Source organism: Symphalangus syndactylus, chromosome 22 (assembly GCF_028878055.3).
Source record: "Symphalangus syndactylus isolate Jambi chromosome 22, NHGRI_mSymSyn1-v2.1_pri, whole genome shotgun sequence".
Taxonomy (NCBI): domain Eukaryota; kingdom Metazoa; phylum Chordata; class Mammalia; order Primates; family Hylobatidae; genus Symphalangus; species Symphalangus syndactylus.
Window position 1 is genome coordinate 35305630 of NC_072444.2, and position 12615 is coordinate 35318244.

The 12615-nt window shown below is 56.5% G+C and overlaps 1 protein-coding gene and 1 long non-coding RNA gene across 4 annotated transcripts; one reads left to right on the forward strand and one right to left on the reverse strand.

Annotated features, from left to right (window-relative positions):
- Nucleotides 1-409: 409 nt before the first annotated feature.
- Nucleotides 410-5131, reverse strand: LOC134735655 (uncharacterized). The gene is made up of 2 exons (XR_010118982.1): nucleotides 4854-5131; nucleotides 410-2726 (listed from the first exon to the last, which is right to left on the reverse strand). It is a non-coding gene; the product is annotated as an uncharacterized lncRNA (long non-coding RNA).
- Nucleotides 2662-10153, forward strand: MRPL20 (mitochondrial ribosomal protein L20). 3 transcript variants are annotated; one of them, XM_055260966.2, is made up of 4 exons: nucleotides 2662-5363; nucleotides 5476-5586; nucleotides 6614-6691; nucleotides 9848-10153. In XM_055260966.2, the coding sequence occupies exons 1-4, from the start codon at nucleotides 5277-5279 to the stop codon at nucleotides 10019-10021; spliced, it is 450 nt and encodes a 149-aa protein (XP_055116941.1). In that variant the 5' UTR covers nucleotides 2662-5276; the 3' UTR covers nucleotides 10022-10153. The 3 variants fall into 3 exon arrangements, with proteins under 3 accessions (XP_055116941.1, XP_055116942.1, XP_063488160.1); XM_055260967.2 differs by lacking the exon at nucleotides 9848-10153 and adding an exon at nucleotides 9524-9824 and having other exon boundaries at nucleotides 6614-6690; XM_063632090.1 differs by lacking the exon at nucleotides 9848-10153 and adding an exon at nucleotides 7506-7640.
- The last annotated feature ends 2462 nt before the right edge of the window (nucleotides 10154-12615 follow it).

Below are 12615 nucleotides of genomic sequence, written 5' to 3' on the forward strand. Positions count from 1 at the left end.
GATCTCCTAACCTCGTGATCCACCCGTCTCGGCCTCCTAACCTCGTGATCCACCCGTCTCGGCCTCCCAAAGTGCTGGGATTACAGGTGTGAGCCACCATGCCCCGTCAAGATGGCATTTTTCAAGTCGGCCCATTCTGAGCTGCTCACCCCGCCCTTCCTGCAGTTCCCACAGAATCCCCAGCCAAGGCTCTAGCCTTAGCTTTCTCCCCTCTCTCTGCCTCCTGACAAAACACGGGGGCTTCTCATGTCGCCCTGCATAGAGTGTGTCCCCATCGCTCAGGAAATGCAAGTAATAAAAATCTCCAATAACATCAGCTTCTCTGTGTCTCCACTCAGTCATGTCCATAAACTGAAAATCCTGCAGGTAGGCCAGTTGTGTCTGTAATCCCAGCACTTTGGGAGGCCAGTTTTTTTTTTTTTTTTTTTTTTTAATTAATTTTTTTTGTATACAAAAACATAAACATTTTCTAAAAATACATACAAACAAAGAGATGCGTATCAAACATATTAGTAAGGCTGCACATGGGAAGTTGGGGAATAGAAATGGGGGTGGGAGTTAAAATAAATGAGAGAGGGACTTTATATGGATCAGTGATAATAACTCAATCCTCTATTTGACAAAGAAGAGGGAGAAGGAAGAGGAAGAAAAAGAAAGTGGGATAAAGGATCAGAAAGAAAGGAAAATAGAAAAAATTAGAGTATGACTCCAGGGTAGACCTGTTTTGTTGTCATTGAGTTGGTTGGTTGGTTTGTCTGTTGTATTCTTCATGTTTCGCCAAGTTGGCCAGACTGGTCTCGAACTCCTAGCGCGAAGTGATCAACCCGCCTTGTCCCCCAGAGTGCCGGGACCACAGGCGTGAGCCACCACATCCAGCCCCCACATTGCTTCTGGCCTCCGTGGTAGACCTCCCAGACGGAGCGGCCAGGCAGAGGAGCTCCTCACTTCTACCCAGACACGGGGCGGCCGGGCAGAGGGGCTCCTCACTTCCCAGACGGGGCGGCCAGGCAGAGACGCTCCTCACTTCTTCCCAGACGATAGGTAGCCGGGCAGAGGCGCTCCTCACTTCCCAGACGATGGGTGGTCGGGCAGAGGCGCTCCCCACTTCCCAGACGATGGGTGGCCGGGCAGAGGCACTCCTCACTTCCCAGACGATGGGCGGCCGGGCAGAGGCGCTCCTCACCTCCCAGACGATGGGTGGCCGGGCAGAGGCACTCCTCACCTCCCAGACGATGGGTGGCCGGGAAGAGGCGCTCCTCACCTCCCAGACGACGAGTGGCCGGGCAGAGGCGCTCCTCACCTCCCAGACGGGGCGGCCGGGCAGAGGCGCTCCTCACTTCTTCTCGACGGGGCGGCCGGGCAGAGGCGCTCCTCACTTCTTCCCGACGGGGCGGCCGGGCAGAGGCGCTCCTCACTTCTTCCCGGACGGGGCGGCCGGGCAGAGGCGCTCCTCACTTCCCAGACAGTGGGTGGCCGGGCAGAGGCGCTCCTCACTTCCCAGACGGTGGGTGGCCGGGCAGAGGCGCTCCTCACTTCTTCCCGGATGGGGTGGCCGGGCAGAGGCGCTCCTCACTTCTTCCCGGATGGGGCGCCCGGGCAGAGGCGCTCCTCACTTCTTCCCGGACAGGGCGGCCGGGCAGAGGCGCTCCTCACTTCTTCCCGGACGGGGTGGCCGGGCAGAGGCGCTCCTCACTTACTCCCGGACGGGGCGGCCGGGCAGAGGCGCTCCTCACCTCCCAGACGATGGGAGGCCGGGCAGAGGCGCTCCTCACCTCCCAGACGATGGGTGGCCGGGCAGAGGCGCTCCTCACTTCCCAGACGGGGTGGCCGGGCAGAGGCGCTCCTCACTTCCCAGACAGGGTGGCCGGGCAGAGGCGCTCCTCACTTCCCAGACGATGGGTGGCCGGGCAGAGGCGCTCCTCACTTCCCAGACGGGGCGGCCGGGCAGAGGCGCTCCTCACTTCCCAGACGGGGCGGCCGGGCAGAGGCGCTCCTCACTTCCCAGACGGTGGCCGGGCAGAGGCGCTCCTCACTTCCCAGACGGTGGCCGGGCAGAGGCGCTCCTCACTTCCCAGACGGTGGGTGGCCGGGCAGAGGCGCTCCTCACTTCCCAGACGGTGGGTGGCCGGGCAGAGGCGCTCCTCACTTCCCAGACGGTGGGTGGCCGGGCAGAGGCGCTCCTCACTTCCCAGACGGTGGGTGGCCAGGCAGAGGCGCTCCTCACTTCTTCCCGGATGGGGCGGCCGGGCAGAGGCGCTCCTCACTTCTTCCCGGATGGGGCGCCCGGGCAGAGGCGCTCCTCATTTCTTCCCGGACGGGGCGGCCGGGCAGAGGCGCTCCTCACTTCCCAGACGGGGCGGCCGGGCAGAGGCGCTCCTCACTTCTTCCCGGACGGGGCGGCCGGGCCGAGGCGCTCCTCACTTCTTCCCGGACAGGGCGGCCGGGCCGAGGCGCTCCTCACTTCTTCCCGGACGGGGCGGCCGGGCAGAGGCGCTCCTCACTTCCTCCCGGACGGGGCGGCCGGGGAGGCCAGTTTTGAGACCAGCCTGGGCAACATGGTGTAAACTCCGTTTCTACCAAAAATACAGTAATTGGCCAGGCATGCACTTGTGGTCCAGCTACTCAAGAGGCTGAGGTGGGAAGATCACTCAAGCTCAGGAGGCGGAGGCTGCAATGAGCCAACATCGCGCCACTCTACTCCAGACTGGGTGACAGTGAGACTTCATCTGAAAAAAAAAAAAGTATAGTTTTTCTTCTTCTTCTTGTTTTTTGAGACGAGGTCTTCATCTGTCACCCAGGCTAGAGTGCAGTGGTGCGATCGTGGCTCACTGCAGCCTTGGCCTCCCGCGTTCAAGCAATCCTCCCACCTCAGCTGGGATTACTGGGGCCCGCCACCACGCCCGGCTACTTTTTGCATTTTTAGTAGAGATGGGGTTTCACCATGTTGGCCAGGCTGGTCTTCAATTTCTGACCTCAGGTGATCCACATGCCTTGGCCTCCCAAAGTGTTGTGCAGAGCCACTGCACCCGACCTCCTCTTCTTATTTTTTTTCTTTGAGATGGGAGTTTTGCTCGTTTCCCAGGCTGGAGTGCAACGAATGGCGGGATCTTGGCTCACTGCAAACTCTGCCTTCCAGGTTCAAGGGATTCTCCTGCCTCAGCCTCCTGAGTAGTTGACCATGTTGGTCAGCGTGGTCATTTAAGGTCAGGAGTTCGAGACCAGCCTGGCCAACATTGTGAAATCCCGTCTCTACTAAAAATACAAAAATTAGCTGGGAGTGGCAGTGCACACCTGTAATCCCAGATACTCGGGAGGCTGAGGCAGGAGAATCGCTTGAACCGGAGGGGCAGAGGTTGCAGTCAGCCGAGATCGCACCTTTGTGCTCTAGCCTGGGCGACGGAGCGAAACTCCGTCTCAAAAACAGAAAAAAAAAAAAAAAAAAAGACACAACAACAAATGCAGTGCGTTACCCTGGACTGAATCCTCAACAGGGAAAAAAAGGTATAAAAGACATTTGAGGTGAGTTAAATCTGGACTGTGGGCTGGGTCCGGATTTTGATCATTGTACCGTGTGTTTTTTTTTTTTTTTTTTTTTTTTTTTTGAGACAGAGTCTCGCTCTGTCGCCCGGGCTGGAGTGCAGTGGCGCAATCTCGGCTCACTGCAAGCTCCGCCTCCCGGGTTCACGCCATTCTCCTGCCTCAGCCTCTGAGTAGCTGGGACTACAGGCGCCCGCCACCGCGCCCGGCTAATTTTTTGTATTTTTTAGTAGAGACGGGGTTTCACCGTGGTCTCGATCTCCTGACCTCGTGATCCGCCCGCCTCGGCCTCCCAAAGTGCTGGGATTACAAGCGTGAGCCACCGCGCCCGGCCCGTGTGGTTCTTAAGAGTAAATACACAGCAAAATGTTTAGGTTATCTCCAACTTCTCAAACGGTTCAGGAAAAAAATCCAGTATGTTTATATTTATAGAGAGAATGACTCAAAAATGGAGCAAAACGTAAACAGTAGGTGAACTTGGTTCGAGAGTATTAAACAAATGAAGCAAATGAAAACAACTGGCACATTTTGGTAGCGAACACTGGGGAGTTTTCCTTGTACTAGTATTCCAACTTTTCTACGATTTAAAAAATATCCAGTATAATAAAATGTTATAAAGAAACTGCACACCTCCCACCAATGTTTCGGTAATATAGCAGAAATATAAAACTACACATAATGTAAAACTTTTTTTTTCTTTTTTTGGGACAGACTCTGGCTCTGTTGCCCAGGCTGTTGTGTGGTGGTGCAATCTGAGCTCACTGCAGCCTCCACCTCCAGAGCTCAGACGAGCCTCCCGTCTCGGCCTCCTGAGTAGCTGGGACCTCAGGCGCGCGCCACCACCGCTGCCGGCTAATTTTTTAAAAATTTTTTGTAGAGATGGGGGGTCTCACTATGTTGCCCAGGATGGTCTTGAACGCCTGGACTCAAGTGTTCCTCCCCGCTCGGCCTCCGAAAGTGCTGGGATTACAGTCATCGGCACCACAGCGGTCACATTTACCATTTCGAAGCTTAGAATTTCCAGGGCGGGCGCGGTGGCTCAGGCCTGTAATCCCAGCAGAGGCCAGGACTCCGAGAGCAGCCTGGCCAACGCAGGAAGACCCGCCCCCTACAAAAAACACAAAAAATTAGCCGGGGGTGGCGGCGCGGGCCTGACGTGCCAGCTACAAGGGAGGCAGAGGCCGCGGCGAGCCGAGGTCGGGCCGCTGCACCCCAGCCAGGGCGACCGGGCGAGACCCCGTCTCAAAATGAGTAAGTAAACAAAGTGCAGGGTTCAGAGGCAACGGGCACTTTCACAGCGATACGACTATCTCCACCTCGGTTCCTGAATATCCTCGTGGCCCTAGAGGGCGGCCTGGGCCTCCCCGGCCGCGGCGCCCCTGACCCGGGTCCGCTGCCCTCACGGCGCCCTCGGAGCCACAGCTGCGGCCTGGGCCGTGCTCCGGGACGGCCCGCGCTGCGCTGATGTTTATCCATCGTCCGTGCATGACCACGGGCGCTGCGGCCTCGTTCTCCTGTCAGTCCCCGCCGCGGCCCCACATCCGTTCCCCAACACGCGCCACCACCGTGAGTTCAGAGGCGCAGCCGGGAACCCGGGGGCTGACGGGAGGCGACCTTCGCCCCGGAAGTCATCGCAGGCGCTGACCCGGAAGCGCTCGTGACCGCCATTTCCGACCCGGGCAAGATGGCAGCCGCGCGGTGCGTGCGTTGAGTATCCGGGACGTCGGCCCGCAGGCGCCATGGTCTTCCTCACTGCGCAGCTCTGGCTGCGGAATCGCGTCACCGACCGCTACTTTCGGATCCAGGAGGTGCTGAAGCACGCCAGGGTGAGTGTCGGCCGCCCGGCCTGGGCACTGGGCGCCCGGGGGGATCCCGCGGGCCAAGGGGCGGCCGGCGCGGGCCCCGCTGACAACCCTGGTTTCCCGTTTTCTGACCCAGCACTTCCGAGGGAGGAAAAACCGCTGCTACAGGTTGGCGGTCAGAACCGTGATTCGAGCCTTTGTGAAATGCACCAAAGCCCGATACCTGAAGAAAAAGAACATGAGGACCGTAAGCGTGAACCAGGGACACCCGCCGGCCAGCGCGCTCGCGGCCCCTGCGTCTCTGCCCCGCGACCCAGCGAGTGTGCAGCTGCCCGGCCACCCTCAGCACCTTGCTTTCTTCCTTTCATACCTCGCTTCGAAAATCCGACAAATTATGTCGCCCCGCAGGCAGACTGTGGGACGTCCGTTCTCCCGCCACCCCCACTGTCACCCCCTGCTCCAGCCCCTCGCCCGTGCCACTGCAGAGCCGCCTTGCCACTCTCCCTGCGTCGCCAGCCACCGCCCCAGTTGCTGCTGCTCTCATCTCCCCTCCGGTTTCTTCCCTTCTCTCTGGCAGCTGAAGTCAACCCAGCCCCTTGCCCACCCTCCAGGGCCACTATCTGCTGCCCTAGTGCTCCTCGAAGAGACCACGCCTGCTGGCAAGCTCTGCACACCCGGAACCCCCCGCATTTCTGAGAGGCTGGCGACTCCACTCTGTCCACGTGCCACCTCATTACTGCGCCTCACCACTGCCGCCTCAGCCTCATGAACCTAGCACCTAACGTACCCCCTTTTTTTTTCTTACCCCGAGACGGAATCTCGCTCTGTCGCCCAGGCGGGAGTGCAATGGCGCGATCTAGGCTCAATGCAACCTCCGCCTCCCGGGTTCAAGCGATTTTCCCGCCCCAGTCTCCCGAGTGACTGGGACTGCAGGTGTGCGCCACCAAGCTAATTTTTGTATTTTTAGTTGAGACTGGGTTCCGCTATGTTGGCCATGCTGGTCTCGAACTCCTGATCTGAAATGATCTGCCTGCCTTGCCCTCCTAAAGTGCTGGGATTACAGGCGTGAGCCACCGCGCCCAGCCGGGTTTTTGCTGATTTTAATTTTGAAACAGGGTCTTGATTTCGCTCAGGCCGGAGTGTGATGGGACCATCATAGCTCACTGACTTTGCCATTTACCTTTAGAAAAATATTCTTTAGATCAACGAGAGGCTTTGCTGGGACATAAGATCCAGAAGTCATTTTTAAGTATCTCCATGTTTTCTTATTTCAGCTCTGGATTAATCGAATTACAGCTGCTAGCCAGGAACATGGACTGAAGTATCCAGCGCTCATTGGCAATTTAGTTAAGGTATGGGTGAGCATGTGGGCCCCGCTGAAATTCTGGACATCTGCAGTAACCATCATGAGGGGTGTGCGGTGCCTCCTGTAGTCCCAGCTAATCAGGAGGCTGAGGCCAGAGGATCCCTGGGGACTGACTTCTGGGCTGTAGTTTGCTATACTGATGGGGTGTCCATGTTAAGTTTGGTATCAATATGGTGACCTCTTGGGAGCAGGAGACCACCACGTTGCCTAAGGATGGGTGAACCAGCCCAGGCTGGAAACGGAGCAGGTCACAATTCCCATGTGGATGAGTGATGGGACTGTGCCTAGGAATAGTGCCAGCAACAGCCTGGGCAACATAGTGAGACCACTCTCTACAAAAAAATGCTGGGTGTGGTGGTACAGACCTGTAGTGTCATCTACTGAGGAGTCTGAAGCAGGAGGATCATTTTGAGACCCCAAGAGTTTGAAGCTGCAGTGAGCTATGATGGTACCACTGCATTCCACCCTAGGTGAGAGCAAGACCCCGTCTGACAAGAGTAAAGAAAGCCATGGTTGGGCGGGGTGGCTCACGCCTGTGATCCCAGCACTTTGGGAGGCTGAGGTGGGCAGGAGATGGAGACTAGCCTGGTCAACGTGTTGAAAGCCTGTATCTACTAAAAATACAAAAATTAGCAGGTGTGGTGGTGGGCACCTAGAACTCCAGCTACTCTGGAGGCTGAGGGAGAATTGCTTGAATTTGGGAGGCGGAGGCTGCAGTGAGCCAAGATCACGCCACTGCACTCCAGTCTGGGCAACAGAGCAAGACTCCATCTCTAAAAGTAAATAAACCCTCCCATCAGACCTGGCACAGCCCGGTAGCGGTCCATGCGGCAGAGGTGAGGGGTGCCACTCCAGCTGCACTCTGTCTTGGTGTGGGGTTCTGGCAGGTCTGAGAGCTTACCACACTGGTTGACAGCAGAGCAGAATTGGAAACAAGGTACGTGTTTCTGGGATGTAAGTCCTGATGTTTCCCCATTAAGAAAAAAGAGGCCGGGCATGGTGGCTCACACCTGTAATCCCAACGCTTTGGAAGGCCGAGGCGGGCAGATCATGAGGTCAGGATATCGAGACCATCCTGGCTAACAGGTGAAACCCTGTCTCTACTAAAAATACGAAAAATTAGCCAGGCATGGTGGCCGGCGCCTCTAGTCCCAGCTACTCAGGAGGCTAAGGCAGGAGAATCGCTTGAATTTGGGAGGCAGAGGCTGCTGTCAGCCGAGTTCACGCCACTGCACTCCAGCCTGAGCGACAGAGTGAGACTCTGTCTCAAAAAAAAGTGTAGAAAAACTTGACTTTAACTTCAAAGTTTAATTTAAAGTTTAAACAATGAGGCTGGGTGCTGTGGCTCAAACTTGTAATCCCAGTACTTTGAGGCAGAGGCAGAGGTGGGCTGATCACCTGATGTCAGGAGTTCGAGACCAGCCTGGCCAATGTGGTAAAACCCTGTCTCTATTAAAAATACAAAATTAGCCAGGCGTGGTGGTGGCATGCGCCTGTAATCCCAGCTCTACTCGGGAGGCTGAGGCAGGAGATTGGGTTGAATCCAGAAAGCAGAAGTTGCAGTGAGCTGAGATGACACCAGTGTACTCCAGCCTGGGGGACAGTTTGAGACTCTGTCTCAACAACAACAGAAAGTTTTAATAATGATTTCTGATGACAGCAGGTGAAATAGGAACTTACAGAAAGGAAGGGGAATGCTTTGGAGTGAATGGATGGTTTATGCAAGTGTAGCAAAATCTTGGTGATACTGAATCTGGTCATTATGCTCGTCCCTCTGCTTTTGTGTACATTATTTCCTAAAAGGTTGAGGGGTGGGCATTTTGCAGAAGGCAGTCTTTGGTGCTTTACAAAGATCTTCAGGGTAGGCTTAGGAGGTTTGACTTTCCCATTTTACTCAGGGAACTGTAGTTAAGAAAGGAGACAGACTTGGCCGGGCGCGGTGGCTCACGCCTGTAATCCCAGCACTTTGGGAGGCTGAGGTGGGTGGATCACGAGGTCAGGAGATCAAGACCATCCTGGCTAACACAGTGAAACCCCGTCTCTACTAAAAATACAAAAAATTAGCTGGGTGCAGTGGCGGGCGCCTGTAGTCCCAGCTACTTGTGAGGCTGAAGCAGTAGAATGGCATGGACCCAGGAGGCGGAGCTTGCAGTGAGCTGAGATTGTGCCACTGCACTCCAGACTGGGCGACACAGTGAGACTCTGTCTTAAAAAAAAGAAAGGAGACAGACTGCGCACAAAGCATACAGGTCACAGGTAGTACAGTTAGGCCACTTTGTCCTTGGTAGCCAGACCCTAAGTCTCACTCTGTTGCTCAGACTGGAGTGCAGTGGCGCAATCTTGGCTCACTGCAAGCTCCGCCTCCCGGGTTCACACCATTCTCCTGCCTCAGCCTCCTGAGTAGCTGAGACTACAGGTGACCACCACCACGCCCAGCTAATTTTTTTGTATTTTTGGTAAAGACAGGGTTTTAACATGTTAGCCAGGATGGTCTTGATCTCCTGAGCTGGTGATCTGCCTGCCTCAGCCTCCCAAAGTGCTCAGATTACAGGCGTGAGCCACCGCACTCGGCCTTGTGGTTTTTTTTCTTGTATTTTTTAGTACAGATGGGGTTTCCCCATGTTGGTCAGACTAGTCTCGAACTTCCGACCTCAGGTGACCTGCCTGCCTTGTCCTCCCAAAGTGCTGGGATTACAAGTGAGACACCATGCCCGGCCTTGGTAGCTGAGTTTAATGCTCAGAGACTGGCCCCCTTCTTTTCTGCTCCTTAAACTCTGGCATTGTTCACTAGCTTCTGAAATCCTCCGTGGTTCTTGTGGGCACTTCCAAGTTGGCTTAAAGGGTTACCCTAGGCCAGCAGTCAGCTCAGTCAGGGTGGTGACCAAGCACCCTGAACAAGGTGTTTGGTTCCCTGGGCTGACATCTGGACTGGACTCTAGCCTGCCTGCAGACTCCACAGGTGCCTCCCTCACCCTTGTCCACATTTATCCTTCAGTATCCTGCCTGGAAGTCCTCTGCTGTGCCACCCAGATAGGATTCTCCTAGGCCTTCCCTCCCCCCAGGCGAGTGTGCAGCTGGGTTCTTCCTGAGCCAGAGTGTGTGTCTCACACTGACTGCAGGTTCTGATTCATTCTTTTCCCAGTGCCAGGTGGAGCTCAACAGGAAAGTCCTAGCGGATCTGGCCATCTACGAACCAAAGACTTTTAAATCTTTGGCTGCCTTGGCCAATAGGAGGCGACACGAAGGATTTGCTGCTGCCTTGGGGGATGGGAAGGAACCTGAAGGCATTTTTTCCAGAGTGGTGCAGTACCACTGAGGACTGTTGCTGTGTTGATTAGGAAAAGATACAGAGTAACTTGCAGTTTGATTTGTACTTTTGTTTAGCTACATCCCAATAACAGACATGAGGGAAGGCCCCGTCTCTCTGGGACAGAGCCTCACAGGTGAAGTCCGTGTTTTGTGTGAATGAAACTCAGTCTTCAGTTTTTAGAGTCATTTTCTGGTATCAAGCGAGCACACTAAGGAGCGCATCCTGCTTCCAAGGCTGCTGCCTTCCGTACACGGTGGGGGATCCCCACCCTAGCTCCCCTCAAGGGCTGCGTGCACAGTGCCCACTTTCCAGTTCCCTGACCCACCCTGAGCCCCTACTCCATTCTGCTCAGGGCTGACCTCAGACATCCCCTGTGGCTCAGCTCTGCCACCACTCAGAACACCAGCCTCAGCTTCCCTATGTCCCCCAGATTCAGCAGCCCAGCGGGGGGGAAATGCTCCCACATCAGGTGGGTGGTGGCCTGGTCCCTGCAGGCTGGACTGGCTTTTCAGCCATCTCCAGGAAGCAACACCTAACAGACAACTGTCCCTTAACCCCAAGGGTGATGCACACTTCTCCCCTGGTCTTTCTGCCCCAGTAAGTCTCTTGAGACGCTGGTTATCAGCCACTGTCTGCCTCCTGATGCCCCCTACATTTACACAGCAATGCACAGACCCCTGCCGCAACCTGCTTGTCTTGCTGACGCTGCCGTAGGAGCGCCTAAACTGAGTGCCCATCTCCCCTCCAAAGGCAGCTGGCTTGCATCCTGCGGGAACATGCCCTTCACCCTCTGCCAGCAGTTGCTGGGGAGTCTTTCTGGCCCTTTTCTCAGACTCACCACTTACCTCCAACCTGCACAGAACAATCAGCGTCCTGGCCACTTGCTAGAGATGGCTTCAGGCTGACCACTCCATCCTCACTGCAGGCCTTCATTCTTTCTGGCTACCATCACTGCATGGTCTCCTAAGAGGTCCCCCTCCTGGCCCTTGTCATGGTGCTTGATGACAGCCACTACGCCCTAAGCCTTTGGAGGCCAGGGACCAAGTCTCATTCACTGTCTTCTCCGCTCCATGAGTGCAGTGTCTGGCCATGTGCACGGGGCACTCAGTGCTTGGCAGCCCTTGGTAAACAGTCCTGGACCACAGGGTCAAGGACAGAGCCCTGGGCGGCCACATTCTGTGCGTGCTGCTGTGCTGTGGCAAAGCTGCCTTTTCTGCATTTCATGTCACTGAAGGAAGACACGGATGTGGCAGAGCACTGTGGGTTGCTCCCATCACTAACTCGGTTTGTGCCATGGTTCTGTTCCCAGGAAGTCCCAGGGCCTGCCCCTGATGGGCTGGAGGCACCACCAACCTCCCACTCCTCTGGCAGTCAGAGCTCAGGGAATGGGCAAGCAGCACTAATGAGAAACCAGCTATGGTGGGGTTTCCAGAGAAGAAGAAATTGCTTTTTTCCTGGAGAGCGTGCAGCTGTAACTCAGACCAGACATCCCTGAGCTACCAGCCTGGGGAAGGAGGACAAGAGTAAGGCTGTAACCATACCGTGTTACCCGTAACAGGCGGTGAGAGGAGTGGGTCTTGGTTGGCACTGTTTGAGCTGCAGTATCAAGTCATGGCAGAGCTAGTGGACAGCTGACCTAGGGGTGGGGGTGAGGAGCAATGGTGGCTTCTGAATTTGAGCCCGTTTGAGCTGGGCAGTCACTGGCAGCTCAGTGTGTAAACCTGCAAACATTCAGGCCTCTGCTGCCCTTCCCTCTTCCTCCTGCCGCACCGTTCCCTGCCCCACGGAGGCTTCCCCACCATCCTCACTCGTGGTCCGGTACTAGTCCTGGCAAAGGTTCCGGTAACTGCAGCAACAGATACCTCCTGCCCCTCCTGCACAGCTGTGGTCGACCGCAGGACAGCCACAGGTGATGAAAAACCGTGAACCCAAGACGGGCAGGGCGTGAGATCGCCTGCGGGAGGATCAGCGATGTCAAGACGTTACAAACACATGAACCCCCTCACCGTCTCCCTAGCGTTTGTGGGGTCCAGTCCGAGCTCCTTCACACGTAGAGCACCGGGCCTCGCTCCCCCGACTCCTTCCGTGGGCCTGAACCTTGAGGTACTTAGGCCTCCCCACGCTGGAGAGGCTCTGTAGGGACGTCGAAGCCAAGTTTCCCGTCATCCCTCCACCCGTCTCTCCCCAGGGGCTGAGTTTTGAAGGCAAGACTGCGGGAGTCTGGCGTTAATATGCATCCGCAAAGCCTGGAGTCGATAAGGACTGAACACGCGACGCCGACGGCGGCCGGGGGACACCGGGCACGCGCGTCTCATCCAGGGCGAGGCCGAGCGGAGCCTCTGACCCTGCCCCGCGCCCAGGGGTCAGCAGTGGGGGTCGTCCCGCCCCAGATCCCACCGAGATGGCCCCCCTTGACCCACAGGCCTTTCGAGACGCGAGCTTCCGCGATCTGGGGTCTCTGTGCGAACGTGGGCATCTTGGAAGAGTCCCAGCCCTGCTCGGGGGGCACAGGCAGGCGCTCTCAGCATGGCACCGGCGCCTCCGCTAGGGACAGACATGCTTCCGGGTCGGCCGGCACCGCGGAGCCCCCTGGGTAACGA